At 31.9% G+C, this 22,907-nt stretch overlaps 2 protein-coding genes and 2 long non-coding RNA genes across 7 annotated transcripts; 3 read left to right on the top strand and 1 right to left on the bottom strand.

Annotated features, from left to right (window-relative positions):
• The first annotated feature begins 5,835 nt into the window (after positions 1-5,835).
• On the top strand, positions 5,836-9,352 carry ERCC1 (nucleotide repair protein). Of its 3 annotated transcripts, none has more exons than XM_068636804.2 (9): positions 5,836-6,221; positions 6,309-6,447; positions 6,624-6,727; positions 7,161-7,260; positions 7,401-7,477; positions 7,928-8,027; positions 8,180-8,251; positions 8,344-8,412; positions 8,556-9,352. In XM_068636804.2, exons 1-9 carry the CDS (start codon positions 6,001-6,003, stop codon positions 8,853-8,855), a joined length of 1,182 nt encoding a protein of 393 aa, XP_068492905.1. In that variant the 5' UTR covers positions 5,836-6,000; the 3' UTR covers positions 8,856-9,352. The 3 variants fall into 3 exon arrangements, with proteins under 3 accessions (XP_068492905.1, XP_090160742.1, XP_090160743.1); XM_090304616.1 differs by having other exon boundaries at positions 5,946-6,221; positions 8,202-8,251; XM_090304617.1 differs by having other exon boundaries at positions 5,955-6,221; positions 6,309-6,480.
• An 856-nt stretch (positions 9,353-10,208) lies between these two features.
• On the top strand, positions 10,209-12,411 carry LOC150025973 (uncharacterized). Its single transcript, XR_016523140.1, has 2 exons — positions 10,209-10,317; positions 11,319-12,411. It is a non-coding gene; the product is annotated as an uncharacterized LOC150025973 (long non-coding RNA).
• On the bottom strand, positions 10,512-13,984 carry LOC137829844 (Protein kinase superfamily protein). Its single transcript, XM_068636803.2, has 6 exons — positions 13,342-13,984; positions 12,835-13,082; positions 11,741-12,126; positions 11,335-11,464; positions 11,104-11,193; positions 10,512-10,978 (listed from the first exon to the last, which is right to left on the bottom strand). Exons 1-6 carry the CDS (start codon positions 13,652-13,654, stop codon positions 10,820-10,822), a joined length of 1,326 nt encoding a protein of 441 aa, XP_068492904.1. The 5' UTR covers positions 13,655-13,984; the 3' UTR covers positions 10,512-10,819.
• A 7,077-nt stretch (positions 13,985-21,061) lies between these two features.
• On the top strand, positions 21,062-21,826 carry LOC137829843 (uncharacterized). 2 transcript variants are annotated; one of them, XR_016523141.1, is made up of 3 exons: positions 21,062-21,281; positions 21,380-21,453; positions 21,579-21,826. It is a non-coding gene; the product is annotated as an uncharacterized LOC137829843 (long non-coding RNA). The 2 variants fall into 2 exon arrangements; XR_011084095.2 differs by having other exon boundaries at positions 21,380-21,826.
• The last annotated feature ends 1,081 nt before the right edge of the window (positions 21,827-22,907 follow it).

The raw sequence follows: 22,907 nt of genomic DNA, 5'->3' as shown, positions 1-22,907 counted from the left end.
TTATAGTATTATAAAAATATCTCATTTTCATAAGAATTTTTAACATATAAATATATATGCTAAAACAAAATATTTAAAGAAAAAAAATAAACTTTATCTACTTACTCTCGAGTTCTAAGTTCTAGGAACGTAGTACATGGTCAATAGTCCAATTTGGTAAGAAAAACTAATTTTACTTTTTAATAGTACTATAAACTGATGCAAAGGTGATATGGTTATAAATTCTAATTTTTTCTTGCAAAGATTGTATTGATGCGTTATATAAGTGTTATACTTATTTTATGTGTTTTTTGAATTAAATAGATGTTTGGAGTAAATTGAGTTTGATTTGGTTTATTTTATGTGAAAGTTTGTGTTGAATTGAATCAATATAAAAAAAACTAAGAATTTTGTTGATTAAAATGTAGTTTGTTATGATATTTGGTTAAATGATTTGAAAATATAATTTATTTTGAACTAAGTGTAAATTACTTGAGTAATTTTAGAGTTCTAAAACTCTGAATAAGATTAAATGACTCAAGTTGGAGGTGGTAATTTTCAAAACTAGTAATAAAGGATTTGGAAAACCAAATTTAAGACACTTGAACCAATTTCATAATTACGCAAGTGAGTCATATGCTCGCTGGGTGAAATTCAGAAATTAGAGAACTCGAGAGCATTGGATGTTGGGCAAGCCACTCTCATTGGATGAATTTGGTTCCAATAATTTGGTCATTGGGCTAGCAATGTTTGCACTCGCAAAATTTATGAATTAAAAATCCAAGAGCATTGGTCACTAGGCGAACAACTCTAGCTAGGATAAATTGGTCCTAGTGATTTGGTCACTAGATGAGCCTCACATTTACTAAGCGAATTTAGTCAGAACTTGGTAGTTGGACGATCCCGAGACTCGTTGGGCGAGAATGCATGTTCTGCACATGTGAATTATGAATGTGAGATGTTCTATTATGTTTTAAAAGTTAAATTTATATATTATTGTATGGTATATTGAGGTGTTGAATAAATTATGAACCATGTGGAAGTGTGATTGAGTCATGGTATTTTTAGAAAATAAAATAACGTGTTGAGATTGTTTAGGATAATCATTGAATTAGATATTTATCTATAAATAAATATTTTAACTCTATTGGTATATCAAAATTATATTAATGAAATTTATTAGGTGATGAGAGTCAGTGGATGTTCATATTAGTAAGTTTGTAGTTTGAAAGATAATTGGTCTAGCAGGTTATACGGGTTTATCATATCATATAAGAGGATAATTCTTATGTTCATGTAGTTGTGTGGAGAACACAATGAAGATAGTAATACATATACATATATCTTAATCAAATTCAACATGTGTATCTTTTGGAAGTAGAGTCAAGTGATTATATACGCATGTAAGTGGATCTCTAACATGAGTGATATAAAATATGAAATATGTGTAAACACTTGATTGTTGTAAGGAATGAGATATGAGTCAAATTCAACACATGTATTTTTTTAAAGTAGAGTCAAATGTCTATGCATGTTAATGAATTTCTAGCATGAGTAATATTGAATATGAGATATTTGTAAACATTTGTAAGAGATAAAATATGAAAGCTTGAGATGTTTTGTAAGTTGTTTGAATGTCTTCTAAAAATCTCTAGTTTGTATTATTTATTGTTGTGTTTGTTTAAAATATGTGATGATCGTATCTTTCAAGAGAAGAGAAGAGAAGAGAAGAAAATGTTGCAAGTAATAGAATTTCACAATGAGTAAATGAAGTTTTTTATTTTTTTTTGGTGTTTTGTTTTGATACATGTATATATTTAAAAATTTATATGAAAAAGAGTATTATTTGATAATGACGTGAATGTTACATTATTGATCAACCAAGCATATAAGTTATATGGTTTCATGAAAATTTGAATTATATTCGATTTCATGTAACTACAGCTGATCTTGTCACTATTACACGTATCTCCGTATAATTTGGATACGAGTAGGTATAAAACTAATTTTATTTTATTAAAATTGTGATATTTTTTAATTTAAAACTTTGTGACATATTTTGACCTCTTCAATTAACTAGAGTTTTGTGGCAGCCAGGGTTATAGTGAGGGAGTAGGCATGGAAAAATGACTTAAATTAGAATGATGGTTTATTTGACTTGGCCTTCCAAGAGACCTTAAGTTACCCAAAACACATTTCACTACGTTTGCAATAAAATATCCAGTTATAATTCAATGCTTTTAATATGACAATTCCTCACTTCATATATTAAAATCACTTTAGACCCTTGAATGATTTTGGTAATCACGAAGACATTAAGCCATTAAGGAATAAAAGTCCCCCAAAACATAAAGAAATATTTAAAGGAAAGTCTCCCAAACTTTTATATATTATTTTAATAATGATATTTGTAGTTTGTTTTCTCTCTTCTTTTTTCTCAGAAAGTTTGTTTTCTTTGAAAAACAGTTTGAAAGCTTAATTTTGAAATGTCCGCAGATAGCTTAATGTTTTTCTTTTCCTGGTTCACATTAATTATTTGTCTCTGATCTATATTTTTTATGTGTAGGTGGTACACGACATTTCACCCGAACTGAATTGTCCGGTCTTTGAATCCACAATGTTGGGAAACATTAGAATGTTTAGACATTTGGAAGACAATGCTGTGTGTTTTTTTTTACACACATGGATATGGTGTTAAAGAACTCTGCCTCACTTTATTCTTCTTTACTACACAACTTTAATGTATCTTTATTCATTAAACTTTTTATAAAGTTCTGTATTAGTCCTAAATATTTTTTAATATTTAATGCTTTATTTTTTTTTATCTATTAATAATTAATTTATGATATATTCAACGTTATCTCTGAACATAAGAGAGTAAGAATAATTGACTAAGTACTTTCCATTAATTATCATTTATTTATAGTTCTTTTGGAATTTAGATGATTAAAAAATATTAAATAATTATTATGATATATAAATAAATTTTATACTACTAATATATAATTTTTAATTATAATATAATTTATGTGTGTTAAATATTATATTAAATAAGTAATTATTTACGTACATAAAGGAACTCAGTTTGAAGTCTCTAACAATGCCTACTGTTGCATGTTTGTTGCTACCAAGAGAATTATAAGTTTGAAATAAATTAACTTTGTTCTACACATTTTCCATATTTACATCAATTTCTTTTATGTAACATAATTGAAGGTTAAAAACTAAGAAAAAAACCTATTTTATATTAGTGTTAAGAAAATAAATATAATAATTAACTAGAAAAGACTTTTATATTTTGTTTGAATTTGAAGATAGATTTGAGAAGATTTTAGGTGAAAGTAAGTGAAAAGTGAGATTATTTAGATTAAAGGAAAGATGATAAGAAATAAAGAGAAAGTTTGGGAAACTTAGTGAATGATGTGATTGATAAAATATTATTTTTAGATAAATAAAAGTGTAAGATTACAAATTTATCTTTGTAGTTAAAATTAAATTAAAATAAAATATGATTAAATTTTTTTACGTTAAAAAAAAATAAAATTTATGTAAAAATATTTTACATTTTTTTAAATATATATTCTGTACAAATAAAATTCCTAAATTATTAAAAAAATTAATAAATATAAATCCTAAATTATTTAATATAAATAAACAAAATTATTAAATTATTAAAAATTCTAAATAAATACAAATTAAAATTATTTAATATCAGTATTCAAATAAAATATAAAACAAATAAAATTCTTAAAGTATTTAAAATCCTATATAAATACAAATCTAAATTATTTATTATCAGTATTTAAATAAAATATAAAGTAAATAAAGAATACACCGTGTGTGTATTGCTTTAAGAAGAATTTTTAAACTTTTCACAAGGGAAAAAATATAATATCTTTTAGTTTATGTGGATTTCTTTCACAATCACTATAAAGGTACAAGGAAAGTTTTTTCTATTTCTTTCCTAATCTTCACTCTCTATTCCTCTCCAATGAGTAGATACAAACACATATTTTCTTTACTATTCCAACAACATGAACAGTATTCATACGGAAGAAAAGAGGCACTTAATGCATAGTGATAGATGAATGACCCATTTTTAAGATCGTACTGAATTAAGTATGTATTTGCACACTCAAACTTATCTTTAAAACATTTTAAAAGTTGAGAATGGTAATCTAATTACATTTTTTTACATTTTAAATGCTTTAAAAATCTGGCCAAATTATTAGAAGTTGGACAAAAGAATTTGAGTAAGGTTTTGTGACATAATAATAGTTTGGTAGAATTTGAGAATTGAGAGCAGAATTTATTAACGGTCATACAACAGGTGATTATAAGACAATTATTTAGCCCTCTAATTTGATTAACCCTTTCCTAGACTCTGTTGAAAGCATAGTCTTATTACTCGTTGTTGGCCACTAATACGATTTCATTGAATGCATATTTGATTGCATGAACAGAGATACATGTGTTATGTGTTGTATAGTAACTGTCAGTGTCTGTAGCAACGAAACGTTCAAAAAATGTTGTTGTTAATTAATAATATAGGTGCCAAGTAAGAGAAACATTGTATGAAGTTCAAAGACTCTGAATTATGGTTGGTAGATATTGGCGAGGGAGCAATTGTAAGAAACAGTTGAAGAAGTGGTTAAAGTAGATATTAATTAGACGGAGTGGGGACGTTGCGTGACTCACTTTTCTTAATACTACCACTTCTTTATTAACCAATTTAATTTGTCTTTTCATACTTTCCAACTACTTTCTACGTACCCTTTTCAGCTATAAATCCTTCCTACACCTCTTTCAACACTCCCTAATACTCACCCACCAGCCCACTAGTCGGGAAAACATCAACATCTCCACCAAACTTTTATCTTTCTATGTAATTACAAACATTTACTTTAAAAACCTATAATATATATATATATATATATATATATATATTTTAAAAATTCTTTATAAATTACATAAAATCTGGAAAGTATTATTAGATCCTTTTTATTGTATAATATGTAACACATATTTACTATAATATGTATTTCGTATTTTCAAAATATACATTATAGTAAGAAGGTGTTACATATTTTACAATCCGATATATACGAAAAAAATAAAATAAAAATAAACAAAAGGTAAAAATATAACTAAACTTATTTTAACCATTGACATTTAGAATCAACTACAACTATTATTGATCACCACAAGCAACCAAGACCAGCTGAAAATAAGAAGAGATCACCATACTCTTCACCAAAATGAAAACCCTAATATATTCTCAAAAGAGTATAGTTGAAATTAAAAGAAATATGCAGGTGTAGGAAAAAGATATTAAGGTGTAGGAAGAATTTGACAAATTCTCTCTTATACTCTTCTAAGTAGGGCATGCTCTTTATTTGTACAAGTCCCAAAAGATTATTGCTTTTTAGAAAGCCCAAACCTTGACTCTTTCTTTCACCACCCCTAAACTTTCTTTCTTCACTCTCATAAGCTTTAGGTTGTGGATAAAGTGATAATGTTATTAAGTTCAAACACTTTTTTAAGAATAAAATGAAACTCGAAGCTTAAAACTGGATAATACTTCGATTACAGTAATTAACCATCTTAATAAACTTGAAATCGGAATATTATAACTACTTAATTGTATTCTGTAATATCAAATTTAGTTTATGAATTAAGAATTCCGTTTCTAAATCTGGAATTCAATAGATTAGAGAATCTGTAATCTTATTTTAGATTATAATATTCAAAATATATTTTTAAATCTAAAAAATATATTATAAATTATACAATTTAAAATATATTTTTAAATTTCAAAATATTAAAATCTTCCCATGCGCAATTTTAAATTTTTCCAACACCTTTGATGACGGAAGAATGAACCCGAAATTTGCAGTGAAACTTTAACAAGCCCAAGCCCAAGCCCACTTGACTGACCCGCCTCACTTGCTAAGAGGACCGTGAAAAGCAAGAGCGAGGAAGTTCGCGCGAATTGAAGTAGCAAGCGGAGAAAGTAGGAAGATGCAGAAGCAGAATGAGGAAGAAGAGAAAAACATTGATGGAAAGCAGAAGAAGAGTTCCGTGGTGATAAGAATACCTTCTTATCAGGAAGTGGTTGAGAGTTCGCAGGCGAAATCGACTCCACCGTCTCTCTTCCTTCCCTCCCAATCGTTTTCCCAAGCTTTCGCCTCCGTCAAATCCTCCGAGTTCTACGCTCCTCCTCCTCCTCCTCCACAATCCAGGTATACACGCTTGTTAATTCTTTACTCATTATCACTATCACCGTTATTATTTTATCTGCTCCTTCTGTTAATTCTTTTCTTTATTAGGGAAACTGCTCAATCGGACGCTCCATCTTCAACTTCGACACCATCTCCCGCTGCTGCTGCATCTTCAACAAAATTACCCGCCTCTCAGGTCTCTCAGGCCTCTCAAAATCGTAATTCAATTCTTGTCAGCCACAGACAGGTCCAGTGCCTTTTAAAATTGTTATCGTAAAAAGTACGACAATCGATATGATTTCAGCGCATTCTAATTAAATTCTCATTATTTTTTCTCGTGTATAATCTTAAGAGATTATTTTTTCAACGTGTTTTTCATATATTATTAGCGTCTTGAAGTGAATTTTCTTTTCCGTTATGTAGAAGGGAAACCCCTTGCTCAAGCACATAAGGAACGTTAGATGGGCGTTTGCCGATATTGTTTGTGACTACATGCTTGGCCAAAGCTCCTGTGCTCTCTATCTCAGGTTATTTTGTCTCTTATAGTTTCTCCGCTGAATTTAGAGGTTTTACTGCACTGGAAGTTCTAGAGTTTGTTTGTTGCGGACTTGCTGTCCTCAGTGTCAATGCCAATAAAACAGTGATTCTTATAAGTTTCTTGAGTTGCTGGAAAAAATTCGCTGTTGAAAATCCATGTCAAACTGTCAATCAACACTGGATATCCTGATGTGATGCATGCTCTATCAGGCGGCGTTTCGTGGGATAATATTTATGATTCAATGTAGTGGATTGGCTATGTTATATAGTTTATCATTGTGCTTGCGGAGTTGCTTTTATTCTGGATTCCTTGTTGTGCATGGTCACTTCAAAGTCTTACAAGTTGTTATTCTTCTACTAGTTGGGTTCATTATAGTTCTATATTTTGGCATCAACTTAACTTAGTTGGATGGTTCAATGCAGTCTTCGGTATCATCTTCTGCATCCAGACTACTTATATTACAGAATTAGGGAGTTGCAGAAGAATTTCAAGCTTCGGGTGGTTTTATGCCATGTTGATGTGGTGAGGCTCTCATTCGAACTTCTATAGCATCTATTTTAGCTTATGTTTTCCAATGATCTATAGAAATTTTTAATTAACTATACCTGTTCTGGTATCTATACGGAGGAAGTGAAATTTCTGTGTTTTCTTGTCGATTGCAGGAAGATGTAATAAAGCCTCTACTTGAAGTCACAAAAACAGCTTTGCTTCACGACTGCACGCTCCTATGTGCATGGAGGTACAATTGATTTTACTTTTAACTGCTTGTGAAGTATGCATACTGAAAATATCATTTTTTTTCTTTACTCTCTCGAGGATGAGTGTGCTGCTATTATCTACTACAGTCTTGTGAACTTCTTATCAAACTGAGTAGAAAATTTAACATGCGATCAAAATTTCTTGTTAAGGATAAAATTGTGGTTGCAACTTCATGAAGCATGTTAATGTGACTATCTATTTTCCAACTGTTTTTTTGGGACACAGTTATAATATACACCTTGGAAGGAGAAATGCTTATCGGAGTTTCTTTAGGAGACTTTGGTCTGGAAGAGTTTCTTCCATTTAAAGGAGCTTGAGATTAATGTAGCATCAACATACATGTGAATTTCAATATCAGTAGTAGTATCTAGCAAGATTTCTCTCACATGTCTAATTGCTTTTATGTGATTCCTTTGTACTGTTGTTATAGTCTGGAGGAATGTGGCCGTTACTTGGAAACCATAAAAGTCTATGAAAACAAGCCTGCAGACATTATTCAAGGCCAAATGGATTCAGATTATCTATCACGGGTATGATTATGTTTCTTCTTTTCTGTTCGTTAATTTTTCTGGGTTTTATTCAATAATTTTAAAAGCAAATGATAAAGGATGCAGTTCGTAAATTGATCAAATTCTAAGCATGGCCACCAATTGTGCTGAAGCTATTTTATTTTCAACTGTAGCTAACACATGCCCTTACAACAGTACGACATGTTAACAAGACTGATGTTGTCACCCTTGGCACAACATTTGGGGTACGTCAACTGCTTTTTAGTACACGCAGATACATATTGATTGATTTAATTCACAAAAGCATTTTCATCAAGCTATATTCTTGTCTTTTCAGTCTCTTTCTAACATTATGGGTGCATCTATGGAAGATCTAGCTCGTTGCCCTGGCATAGGAGAGCGCAAGGTATATTAATGTTACCAATGGTGTAACTGGACTGCAATGGGACTATGATTTGAACTTGCACCTTTTTGTCGCATTGGTTGAATGATCTTGAGCCACTGCTCACTTATATTAACCAAAAAAAATCTGAACCTTCCTGGTGACAGGTCAAGCGCTTGTTTGACACTTTTCATGAACCTTTCAAACGGGTGGACTCAAGCCGGCAGGCCACTCTAGATACTTCTGTTCAGAACAAGCCAGCTAGCCCAGGGTCATCAATCCGGAACAATACTGAATCTTCCTCCTTGATTGAAGACAAGCAAGAGAATGTAGACGATGTAAGCAAACGTAAGAAGAAAGAACCCGAAGTTACTGTCAAGTCTGCCCTTTCTGCAGCTTTTACCAAATACTCCGATAGAGTTGGAAAGCGGAAAAGAACTTCACAAGTGGAGGAAAAAGGAGAATAAGATGTTTTCAAAGAATCAGAAGCTGAAATATAAAATTACCATGAAGTTTTTCACTGGTTGTTTAATAATTTACCCTCGAGCAATCTTATGATATTTAGAGGCTTCGGTTATTATGTCTATGCAAGTAAAGCCATGGAAACTCTATTGGGACTGTAAAGGGGAAACATTTGTAACAAGTGAAGAAGTGGTACTTATAATATGATAGCTGAACTGGAAGGAGGTTAGGAGGCTTTGATCAAAGTGGGAAGTAAGAGAAAAAACTGGTGGGGGCGCATTTAGGGTATAACAATTAATGTAGGGAAGATTGGATTTTCGGTTGAGATAAGTTTTCCCTGTTTAAGAGATATTCTCATTTTTGTACATTGTCTACCTTTTGTTGATTCTCAAACCATATTGGGATTTTTTTGGTCCAATGTTTGTACAAGATGTAGCCTATTTCTGAAACCCCGTAAGGGTATAATAACAAATAGAGCGGAGATTGGGTTTTCGGTTGTTGAGATAAGTTTTCCCCATTTATTATGAGGTACTTTATACATTATATCTAACTCCTTTTCTTGATTCTGAAACAGCATTGAGGTTTTTTTTGTCGATTTTTCAATCAGTTCTAACCTATTTTCTGAATCAGTGTATATCAAACTCCTCTTCTCTCTATTGCATTATTTATTTTTGGATCTTGCCCTGCTACCATTTTTGGGTAGTGTTGGGCTGTACAGGTTTTTCAACTTCACTACCGGATGCAATAATATCATAATGACTACATAACTTTTACTTAGAAAATAATCTATTAAAAAATGAGTTATAACCCCACTTAGGAACCTATGATCTACCTCCTGGGTAATTTCTGCTCGTTTGGGATATCGTATTTTTCGAAGTGGTCAATATGGCGCTAGAAAAGTGAATTTAATATTTAATGGAGAACGAAGGAATATCCGACAGATGGCTATAATTGACTTTTAGTTCTCAAGTCTGGGTTACAAATACTCATAATCTACGTAATAATTTGCCATCATCCAGAGTTTTTGGTTCATCCCTGGTTGTTCGGATGGGTAACATTAATATTTCTCCATTCTGATGGGCTGTTGCCTGTTGCAATCATTTTAGTGATCTTTTTAATCATGAAATGTCCATTGAGATATGACAAGCGGGGTTTCGTCTTGTGCTACATGCTTTGTTGGGAATCCTTGCTTTCAGCCAGACACCAGTCATGCAAGTCAAAACAGGTCAGCATTATCCCATTATATCTGTCACGTCTGCATGGTGGTTTTCTCCTTATAGTAAAAGGGAATCAGCTTTTAATAATAGAGTTTGTCTCCTATTGCACCTTATGCTAACATTCAGCTCTTTCCAATTGCCAGATAGAAAGAAGATTCCATCGATCTCCTTGTTATTCTCTAAGAGGCGGGTGGGGGGGGGAGCTCTATATTTAAGCTCGTTGGTCAAAAGTGATTCAGTCAGATTTGAGGTATGTCAGTAAGTTTGTTTTCACGCGGTGAGTTACGGGATTTAAGAATTTACAGGAAACGAAACTCTTGAATATTAAGTTTCATCATATGGCAGAAGAAATGTTCTGTTCATATTAGCGACATAATTATTAGAAAGTTCATATTCCTCTTATTCTCTACCTTGTATCTTTGCAAATTTCTCATGACAAAGGCATTCTAAAAAAATACAGATATTAAAATGATAAGAGCAAAATCTAGAACTAAAAGTTCCATGAGCCCTTATAGTCTTTCTGTTTACATTTTCTTCCCTCCTCTCTTCTCCGCTATTGAAGACAGTAGGGATGAGGGAATTCCATTGGTCTTTGCCAATTCGATGGTGCCCCCATTAAGTGTGATATTGCACGTGTCTTGGGGCCTAATATTTGTCCAGACTATTTTAGTCTAAGACGAATACTACTTTATTTCTAGACTGCTTCTGCTCTTCTCAGATCAGACAGAATGTCGAAGAAACATAATGCACATCTAATGACTTGGACTTGGCGTTTGTTTCTGAAATCGTAGGGAGATAGAGCTAAGGGAGGATGGGTTCCTAACAAGCGGTATCAGTGATTGTACAACATCTGTCATGAGCGGCCTGTAATCAGCTTCTGGCTGTATGCACATTGCTGCAATGGCAGCTATCTGCAAAATCCCATAGAAGCAGAAAGCAAATGTTACTTGAAAGGAAAAATATGGCAAGTCCACGACATTAAGTGACAGTGATTAGAATGAGAGAATAACTATGACTAAAGGAAACTAAAGTTGACCTGAATTAAATCCTTCTTCGAGTACTGTCCGCGTAGAGCTGGGTCAACCATTTCAATCACCTTTTCTCTGTTTGTCAACCTTGGAAGAGCCTGCGGAATACATAATATCATATGCAACAAAATTAACTAGAAACTTAATTCTCAATTTTTTTTTCTCCTCTGATTTTCTTTAAATAAAAGTTACATTATCAATTTTGTTCTATTCAAAATTGCAGGGTGGTATTCACTAACCCAAGAGACAAGGACGTGTTCTCCCGGGGCCCGCTTGATATCAACAGGTACACGTCCCGTGAGGAGTTCGAGAAGAACCACACCATAGCTGTAAACATCTGACTTTGTGGTAAGCTTACCCGTGGCGTACCTACACATGCCCAAATTCAAGGGACAAATTAAATTTATGCAATAAGTTATGAAAGAAGCTGTAAATATATGATGAATGGTGTGCAGTATGGAGTTTATATATGTGATGTATCATAAAATTGAAAATCACAGCCTGCTTGATAAGGACTTGGCTGTGACCATGTGCATGGTTCTTTTTTTTAAACGTTGTAAGTTATGTACTGGGATTGGGTGGAGAATGAAGATAAGGCAAGGCACTTCCAAATGACAGATGAATTAGGGCACTCGTAATACTCACTCTGGTGCCAAATATCCAGTGGTCCCCAACACACGGGTGGAAACCTGACCGTTCCTCTTCTCTGATCCCATCTTAGCCAATCCAAAATCAGACACCTTGGCACGGAAATTTTGATCCAGTAGAACGTTGTTACTCTTGAAGTCTCTGTGGATCACAGGAGAGACTGCATGTTCATGAAGGAATTCCAGTGCCCTGGCACAATCAAGGGCTATCCTCATCCGGGCCCACCAATCCAACGGTTGAGTTTGATCGTTGGGGGAGTGAAGATGGTGGTGAAGTGTACCATTGGGCATGTATTCGAAAATCAATAACCTGTGGTGTTGGTCAGCGCAATAGCCAAGTAACTCCACCAAATATGGAGAGTGCAAGCGACTAAGGAGATCGACCTGCAATAAATGTCATTTAGTCTTCATACCCATGTGCTGGATTTGAATAAAGCTCACAATATGAGTTGGCAAGTGGATGGAGTGATTCAAAGGTAAAGGGATGTTCATTCCCATTTTCATGGTCCCAAATGTGGTTGCAAAACGCCAGATTTTTTTTTAAAAGAATGATAATCGGTGGCAGAAAATGTCTTACTGCCTGTATTTTAATGACCTATGAACAAGTTTTATTAATATTTTGATTCATTAGTGGTGCATAATTCAAATGACTTAAACCTTAATATCTTATTTTAGTTTCATGAATGATTGTTTTTATCTTTGACATGTTTTCACAGTTTACAGAATCTTCTAGGTTAGCAGATGCAGAAAAGTTAAAAATTGAAGATATTAGATATAGAAAATCTAAGAATAATTTATATCCCTAATTGCTAGAGTCAAGTGTCAAGGCATGAAGAGGGCATAAATAACATGCTACAGTAGGATATTAAGGTTGTCACGTGATAGTTTGTAAAATTCCTTTGACATTAATGTAAACATGACTTATAAATTTTGTAAGTTTGGCTTAACAAAAGACAAAAACAAAGTCTCTGAACAAACTGGATCTAATACAAGGAAAGGAGACAGTGCAAGTAACAACAAGAAATAATTAAATGTCTGCGTGCTGAAAAGAAGAGGATATATGAAATCATTAAATGAAGCACACTGACTCACCTCTATTCTGAAGGCACGCTCCCCTTGCTTACCCTCACTGCGAAGCGACTTAATTGCTGCCAAAGTGCCATCACTTAGAACTCCTCTAAACATCAAACCAAGCCCTCCAATACTACCAATCACATTTCTTTCACTGAATCCACCTGTAGCATTTTCTAATTCCCTATATGTGAACACTTGGACTCCTCGAAATGCAGCTGCTGGGGTCCTGCTCAAATTTCCCCCGTGAAGACAACCACTCTTCATTTCTACAATAAATGTCTCCAAGCATTTATGGATTAGCTTCTGAATCTCAAAGACTATTTGAATTAATGTTAAGAACAATTAATGACACACTAGAGACAAATTTATATGATCATCTGCAGCCTGGAAAGTTACACAGTTGTAAGTCCTAGCAAGTTAATCCTTCTAAGTTTGCATATAGTTATGGTATTTGCTTCACTGATTAGTAGTTGAGATACTGTTTGCAATTCATTGATAGCATGTGATGGGCAACTAGTTAGTTACCTGGACTAGAATTCAACGTGGATGAAGTAATGAGCCTGCTGCTTGTGTCATGAAGCTCTCTGCTGTCTTCTTTGCAAGTTCCATTCTTGGTGGAAGATTTTTGGCGACGCATCAAGAATAGGACCAAAAAAATGACAAATAGGAGCGTGACTAAGGTAACCAATGAGATGATTATGAGAATGGTTTTGGAGGGGAAATGGCCGTGGCTATGGCTATGTCTTTCTGAATGTAAGCGGTGATGAGTGAAAGAATGGTACTTAGTTGGTGGCCCTGCAGGTAGAGTGGTTGTAGTAGTAGTAGTATTAACTTCCATGACTGAGAACAGGGAGAAAAAAGAGAGAAAAAAGTAAAAGGGTTGTGTGTTTGGGGTGAGAAAGAAGGAAGTGAAAGAAGATGTGGGAGAGTGGGGAATGCAGAAATGGATTTTGTTTATAGTATTTTGCTAGTTGTAAGGCTACTTTCCTAGGAGGGGAAGCCAGCCTCTCGTGAATATTTAATTAAGTGGTTTTGGTGTACTTCCTTCGTCTCTTCTATTGTTACTTTCTAAAGAATTGTCTTTTTCTTTGTATAAGAAAATCTTGGAAGCTTTTGCACAATCTTTCACTCACGCTCTCTAATAATTCCCCAATTATAGATCATACCCATTCTGTTTTACTAAAACCATAATGTATTTGTAGCGCATCTTTTTCTCACTCTTCTTTGGAAATAGAAAACAAACAAGATAATTATGCTTTGGGCTGGCTAATGACTCATATTATATCTGCTATTGCTGCAGAGAGTGGTCACCGGTCAACCAGTTCCACCACTGTTAAGAGTGGAGCAAGGATGAGTTTGTTAGGTGACTTTCCCATTCTCACCACTCACTGCCAATAACAACAGTCCAATACCTGAATTCAATAACAACCAGTTCCATCATGCATCATAATTAGTGTTATGAGTGTGTGAGTGTTTGTCTGCAATGCTTAGGCAGAAGAGTGGTAATTACTTATCAAGTCCCACATCGCTGAGTGCTACGGAAGATTGGCAATGACGTGTTTGTGTGGTGGAAAAAGTGAAGTGGTGAAACATTCTCTAGAATCTCACCAAATAACATTTGCTACAAACCCAATTATCCAATTGGGTATTCTTCACCTACCACTTTACATTATATAACTAATCAACACCTTTCCTCTTACCACAACATTACAATTATCTACCCTTACAGTAAAAACACACTATTAACATACAAATAAAATAATATTTTCATTTTAATTTTTAATTAAAAATATTATAATATTATTATAAAAGGTTGTTGAATAGTGTTATTTACTGTGTGGAGTGTTAACAAAACTTTCTCCTTTAATTTATGGAGAATCTATTTTTTTCTTTCTCATTTTTAATTTTCTCTAAAAATCTTTCTAAGTGAGTTAATTTAAATAGGTTCATATTCTCACCTGCATAGTATTGGTGATTTATTTTTTCTAAATTAGATGGATAAAGAAAAACTTTAATCTTGAATAGGTAAAGGGATTTTAAAATATAGCCGTAAATAGTAGCTGACCTAATGATTTTAATTTACAGTATTCTAACAACTAACATAAAAATCTAAGAGATCCTTCAAGTTAAAATACATAATATAAATATGTCATTTTTTCTTAATGTTTTTATAAGGTTGCAATTATGTTTCTTGAGATACATAACTCTTAATTTTTTTATTATTTAATTGATTTATTTCTTTTATTTGATCGCGTCTAAAAAGTAATAATATCTGAGGGATGAAGATAAATAAAAAGTGAACTAATGAGGTTGATAAAAAAATGTACTGTGTAGAGTCTCTTAATTTTAAAGCGAAGTAAACTCTGAAATGCTCTAAAGTGTATATATTTTAGAATAAGTAGTTGTTGTGAACTTGAATTTAATAGTAAAGCCAGGTTGGCAAGTGTACTTTGTGGAGAATGTGAATAGGGAAAATTCTTCATGCACTTCCTTCAATACTCCATCCGTTAGAAAATATAAAAAATTATCATTTTTTATTGATTTTTTTTTTTAATTTCAGAATATTGAATTTGGAGATTTATTGGATAACATAATCTAGAAGTTAACATTTATGATTTTATATAAAATTTTTATTTTAAAATGCATAATTTGAAATAAAAACTTTATATTTTGAATTATACTGTAAATTTGTATTTCAGATTTTACAATCCAAAATATAAAATTGGTATTCTGGATAGGGTAGTGTTGTACGAGTACTTTTAGTATAAGTATTTGGAAAATGTTTATAAGGTTATTGTTGTAAAGGATTTGTGTATTTTTATTGAAGTAAAACATATGGTATAATGGAAATTGGAGTCTAAAGATTGAGAATCGTCTAACAGAAAAATAGGTGAGTTTCTAACACCAAACTAACGAGCGTTTAGTGCAATTAAGCAATGGAGGAATAAGGAGATGAAATAATTTAGGTACAGAGAAGCACGCAGATACATAAAGGGAATCCAAACAATATCCTCATCGGATCAAGGAAGAAAGTTTACAAAGAATATTTGAATACATGTTTTCTCTCTTAACTATACAAAGAAAATAACCTTGTTTTCTAAAGCAAGTTGATTCTTAACTCTTAACTACACAGCCTAGTCAATTTCACTAGGGTTAACAAAATTCTTTAACATCTTTAAAAGATTTACTCAAAGAGTTGTTGTGTGTAAAGAATGATGAGTCACATAATATACCAAAATGGTTCCTTACATACTCATTGAATGGTCTTCTTACAAACATGTTGGACGGTCTCCTTATAAACTTCCCTAGACGATTTTTGTATGTATATATTTTGTTCTTATCCTTTGGATTTTCAAATATTTTTTCTTAAAATAATACATTTCTTCTCTTGCATTTTCTATTCTATGTTTCTCTCTTCATCCCACACCGAATAATTATGATGTTCAATGGCTTGTTGTTCAAAATGGTTGAACATTTTTGTGTTGATTTTACAAGAAGGTTTGGTTATAGTGATGAAGAGAGGTTGAGAAAGTTACGGGAGGGAGCTAAGGGTTGTGGCTGAAAAGACGAAGAAGACGAAGAATGTAAGGGTTGTGGCTGAAAAGACGAAGAAGACGAAGAATGTGTGTTGTAAGGTTTATTTATTAAAGATAAAATGAAAATTTCACCATCCCATAGAGGTGTAGGATGAATTTTCCTGTTTATAGAAACCAGATAAATGGTTCCATAATCTCTAGTCCAATTGAGAAACCAATTGGGTGCCTTGTTTTTATTTGGTCTATTACTTCCTGTATCTCCCCATTTTTGAACCTGCATAAAATGACAATTGCTCTCCATCTGCTTCTCTCTTATTGAAACCCACCATTGTTGTTGCTGCTACTGCACCATAATCATCGTGATAGAAGAATAACTAGAGGAAGAGAACGATGCAGTCAGAAGAGTAAAAAAAATCTTGTTCAATAAAGCTCTTTCTCCAACACATGAAATGTGTTTAAAAAACTTGTTTAGGAAAACTCATTCTAGAAAACACATTATAGAAGATATTATATATGTTCAGAAGTTTGTTCTCGAATCCTATTCTAGAAAACTTATTTCATGTATTTTGAAAATCTTATTCCAAAAATCTTTTTTTTAAATCTTATTTTGTTGTGTTAAGCTTGTCTTGAAATATATTTCATAAATTCCGAAAGTGTATTTCAGAAAAAAATTCTATAATGATAATCTAGAAGTTAATTTAGAAAATTGTAAAATAGTAATTTTAAAAATTATGGAGTGTAGGTTAAAATATGGGGGTGCAGTTTAAAAAATCGGGGTGCATAAAGTAAAATCATTTTATTTGTGTTCTTCAAATTTGAATTGTTGTGTGGGCCAGATAAGCTGAACGTTCTTATCTGATGAGAGTATGACCTAAAGTTCAGAGAAAGTTAAAGTTTCACTTTAAAATTACACGCAGAACATAAACAGGAGAAGTATATAAAATAAATATAATTATTAAATAACTAAGTTAAAATGTAAACTATTCGACATTAGAAATTAACTAATTTGAAATAAATTAAAAGTAAAATAGTGAAAAATTCAAATTTAATAAATATGATTTACGTGAATATTTTGTATTGATCTGGATACCCCATTGTTTGAAGAGTCATGATGATGTCCTCAAGAAGAAAAAAAAATATTTACAGTGAAATGGATTTAACTCTTCTAGGTAATTTATTATAAAGTATTTCCACAATTTTCTATATTCATTTGGAAAATCTAGGAATGCTTGAATAGCATCACACTTAGAAAAGAAGATAATTTATATTTCTACCTGATCTGCTATACTTTAATTCAGAGTTTAAGGGTAAATACAATACAAGTGTTTTGTTTCTCTAAATTCAATAGGTAAAGTTTGATAATTCTTCATTAAACCTTCGTTTATATGTACAATTAATTTAAAGGTTTAACCTAAATATAGTGTCTCAAATATTCAATTATTCAATGAATCAATTAATTTATCCTGTAATTAATGTCTCACTCAGTAGAAACAATGAGGTATATTTCAACTACATTCTTCTACTGAGTAAATATATAGGCTTACTTAATTATTATAGGCTAATTAAGTATAGAAATTACATTAGGACACTATCAAAGTTTATGCACTATTAATTTATTAAGCACTTGTGACTTATTTATATTTAAAATTTGAAGTATTTTTGCAAACACATTCACCTCTAATGAAGGAAACAGACATTTTGACTCAATAAAAGAAGACATTAAAAAAAACAAAGAGGTCTCAATGCATATGGAATACCCTCATTAGAGTCTTGTGAATGTTAGTTAGGTCTTGTAAGAACTTCTTGAAGGAGCTTTAAAATGTGAATCTAGTTGAAATGTTAAAATTTGATTGTGATGTTTACCATGATTTTGTAAGAAAATCAAGAGTAATTATCCCCTCTTTTAATCATCATAACCAACCATAAACTATGAAGAATTAATGTGTTGCCACTTCTCAGTTTGAGATATTTGTAGTAAAATGTTACTAAGTTCATCACCTGCTAGACGTTGTTGGCAGCTTGTGATAATGTTCTTTGGCAGTCACTTATACCTTGCTCTCTAAACACATGCACTCTGCTACATTGAGCCAAAGATTTTGTGAGGAAGTTTTGTTGTAAAGGAAAAGGACATGAAATATGATTGTCGTGACAGCTAACAGTTGTGAATTGGAGGGTACATAGCGAGAGACAAGGTTGAAAATAGATTACTGTTTTATAAGTGAGATGCATGCAAAAGAGACAAGATGCAAAGTGCAGACATGCTCATAATTGATCACAAGTTGCCAACAGAATCTCAGCAAAGATGGTCTACAATGCCACCAAAACACAACCCTAAAATATGGACACCAAATAGGCCAATCAACCTATTCTCCTAATTAGTTAATAATAAGGATGTTAGTTATTAGGTTACAAGTAAAATAACAACGTTTTTAATTCTATACTTTAGAATAATGTTTCAAACTAGACAAGTTTTATCACCAATTTTCTCAATACACACAAGTATAAAGAAAGAAAAAGACCACATAAATTTAACATGCAAAACCTTATCTGATATAAAGAGTAAGTTTTTTAGCTACCATTTTATAAAAATAAAGTATCTACTAGTTACTGTTAAAGAATCTGACATCATTAATAAATTCAACCATAAAATTCTAATTCAATACTTTACTCTTAAAAGGTTGCAAGAGAGCTACAACAATATTTACTATACTCCCTTCATCCAACACTTTTGAACATCCACCCAACATAATTTCAAAATTTTTGAAAATGCTCTTTATTTTGGAAATGAAAATATGGAATTGAAAATAATGCATTCTGAAAAAAAAATAAAAATCTGGAAGAGATTTTTGTGTTTTGGATATAAAAATTCAGAGAAAAAAAAATCAAAATCCCATTCTGAATAAAAAGATCTGGAACTGAAAATAATACATTATGAAAAAATTTATCTGAAAGAAATTATTGTGTTCCGGAAAAGGAGGTTTGGAATGTAATTTTATATGTATCCCTTTTTTTAAGGGTATTTTTGGTTTTTTCCTTGTGATTGGGTGTATATGGTGCAGGAAGCAATTGCCTTACTATATTATGTACAACATTTACTCAAAAAAAGTCCATGGGCTGCAGTCACGGGCCTATGGCACAAGACGGCAAATTCTTTCTGTACTCCATGGTTTCATCCAATACTCCCATGGGGTGGTAAAAGTACCGTTTTACCCTTAATAGAAAAAAATCCAGTGTTGGAGAGTACTTCTGCACCTATTTGCTTGAGATCATATTCACATTCACACTGTGTTGCTTGTACCGGCTCTAGAGTTTGGTAAAACATATTTCTTTTTTGTATTGCTTCAAATTGAATAATTTAGAACATATTATATTTTTCAAATACACTTTGGATTACACTGAGATGTATATTTAAATTCGGATTATATTTAAATTCAAAAGTACTAATTATATTATTTTTTATTCAAAAATAGTGTTTTAGATTATTCAATCTGTTTTATTTTATATTGTATAATTCAAAGATTACACGTATTCTAGATATTACAATTCAAAAAAATAAAAAATGTTAACTATTAACTTTAGATTATTTAATGAGAATTTTTTTAAAAAATAAAAAAGATAATTTTGATATTTTATGAAGTGTAGGGGTAGAGGAGGAAAAGATGAGTTGCGGGAACCAAGACCTCCCAACCAGCAGACGCTCCAAAGATTCATTATCCAAAATATTTGCTCACCGAATTGATCTCAGCACGAGTTTTTAGGCCTGACCAAATATTTTACCAACTCTATAAAGACAAATTGGTTTTTAAAATTTATAGTGAGTCCTTTACTTTAGTATAAACAATAACTATAAATTATAATAATAGATGCAACAATGTACTGTCTGAAAGCAGTGTTAAATGAGCCACAACTGGAAGCTCTTCCAAAATTTTGTTATATTTTCTCTTTTCTCTTTAAAACATATATTAAAGCAACCATTATAGACCACAAACTTATTGTTCCCAATGTGACATAAATGGTTTAACTAGATTCTATACATCTAAAAGAACTAGTGGAAAATAACACTAATGAGACAGAAGTGTGTTCTTGAAACTCCCTTGGTGGGAGCACATGACCCAAGATCCATTTGAATAATGAGAAGGTGGGTACATTTTTTTTTCTTGGAATTCTCTATTCCCACAAAAGCAAGAACAAGTCCTCCAGTGAATCATCAAGGCTTGTGTCGTTTATTGGTGTATTTAGTTTGGTTAAATTTGAAATTTCTAAATACTTTCTAATCACACTAAAAAAACTACCCTAAATTTTAAACTCTAACTAATCAAGATAGATTTTAACAAATCTAGAATTACAATTTGGGCATGGTTGAAATAAGGAGTCGTGATCAGGTTCGGACAAATTTAACATAATCTTAGTAACTAGCAGCTAAAATTGTGTGCGGTTACAATGACGTTAAGAGGATAATATCATTATACTAACCATTTGACTTGGACTTGGCATCAATCTAGTAAAGTAAATTTTGTATTTTGAATAATAGTATACCAAGTGTTATGAAATTTTTAATAGTGGATGTAGAGAGTTTGTATGTAGATCAGAGAACAATATGGTGTTCTTTTTCCTTTATCTTTCTCTTTTCTCTTTTTACTTCTTTGTTTTCTAATGGTTTTATGTTTTGTCTTGTTAATCATTACAGACACCACTCTTTTTGTTTATTTCTTGTTTCCAATCCCTTTGACAAAGAATCAATTTGGTTGTTGATAAGAGATTATTTTATATCTTTGTAATATTTCAGTATTAGTCAATATATACTCAACATGTTTCATTTCTTCACCCCTCTATCCATAGCCAACATTCTCATCCCCTCTCAATAGCTGAGAATCCAATCAGTCTATAGTAGTAACATTGTGTCTATCTTTTCAGATGACAATTGTATTGGTAAGGTGGAGTTGGTGGTGAATGTGTGAAGAAGATGCTGATTCTGTGTTTTTGAGTCATTCTTTTTTAACTTTTTTACTAATCCCTGAATGATATAGATGCAGTTGAATCATCTTTAAAGTTGGCATTGTTAGCATTTGATGTGGACTGTGTTGATGTTGAGCCTGCAATGGTAAGTCCCTATACATGTTAGTTGAGTTGAGGGTAAGGACTAAAATTATTGTATATTCTACCCTTGATTTCTGATTATTACAATTAATTGAAGACCTGTCTGTTGTGTGTGGAACTACCTTGTAGGTAAAATCTGAGAAAGGTGTGTTTCTTATCTTGGCTTAAGACTTTTGCATCAAAGTTGATGTCATGAATTAATCCCTAGGAGCTACTCTATTATGCTTTCTCATTTACATGTGATTTGTACAACTATATTTTTGTAATGTTCTTGAAATGTGAACCTTATTTGTCCCCTATCAGAATGTAAATAATGGTTGAGACAAGAGACTGAAACACCATTCACAGCAAATTACAATGATATAGTAAAATATCTATTTAGTCTCTCTTTTAGTAAAATAATTAAATTTATATATTTTTACATTTGACTGAAAATATTGATTAAAAATATATTTTTCTCTTCCAATACTTTAATATAATCAGAACCAATTTACTTTTTGGCATGATGTATCACAGAGGAGCTTGTAGTAAGAAAGTAAACAATGAAAATCACAATATAATAGAACATACATAACAATACTAGTTCAGATATAATTAAAAAGAACTAATCATTTCAATTCCTGTATATTAGAATTTCTTGCAGCTTATGAGAAGACAATTAACACTAGTGATAAGTAATATACACTGGTATTGATATTTGCTTCAACTGAAGCAAGTGAAATGAATGCATAACTGTTAGCCTGGTAAGTTATGATCTTTGATAAGTTTCTTTGGTCAAAGTTGCCAAATTGGGAATGAGATTATTATCTCTTTGGCACAGGTTTGCACTGTTCCATCCATTTGTCACCACATCTTCTAGTCTGACTTCTAACAGAATATCAAGATACAATAAATAAGAATATATATAAATATCAATATTTTTTTCTTGCTCATTTGTTGTTTATCCCAGTCTATCTTTAATACAAAATAAAAATGTTTTTGTGCATACTTGTTTACTCCAGTGAATAAGGTGAATATCTTGAATATGGGTTCAATTTGCTGAAAGGAATTACACATACATAGCATGTAAACTATAGTACTAGATATTGATAATTTTTTCTGAAGTAACTTGAACTATTGTGGTTTATAACAATCTTTTCAATGTGCTCAAAGAGAGTGGAGTCTGAGATTTATTGTGAACTTTGCACAATGGTGAATAATATCGGACAAGTTCAATTTTACCTTTATTAGAAAGTGGGGGCATTTATGGTGATGTATCTGTCCACTTTTATCTTGTTTAAAGAAAAATTGTATGGTACAGTGAGAGAAGAATGAGGGAGATTGAAGTAGGAGGTGAGTTACTTAGCAGAGGCAGAGAAGGATAATTTCAAAGCTGTCAATCATGTTATGTTACATTGCATCGTTGTTCGAGAAAGTGAGGTAAAGAACACATCAGTCAAAATGGTCTGTGAGGGAGCA

This window comes from Phaseolus vulgaris, chromosome 7 (assembly GCF_051622355.1).
Source record: "Phaseolus vulgaris cultivar YP4 chromosome 7, ASM5162235v1, whole genome shotgun sequence".
Taxonomy (NCBI): Eukaryota; Viridiplantae; Streptophyta; class Magnoliopsida; order Fabales; family Fabaceae; genus Phaseolus; species Phaseolus vulgaris.
Note: the sequence above shows the minus strand (reverse complement) of the source record. Positions and strands in the feature narration are given on the sequence as shown.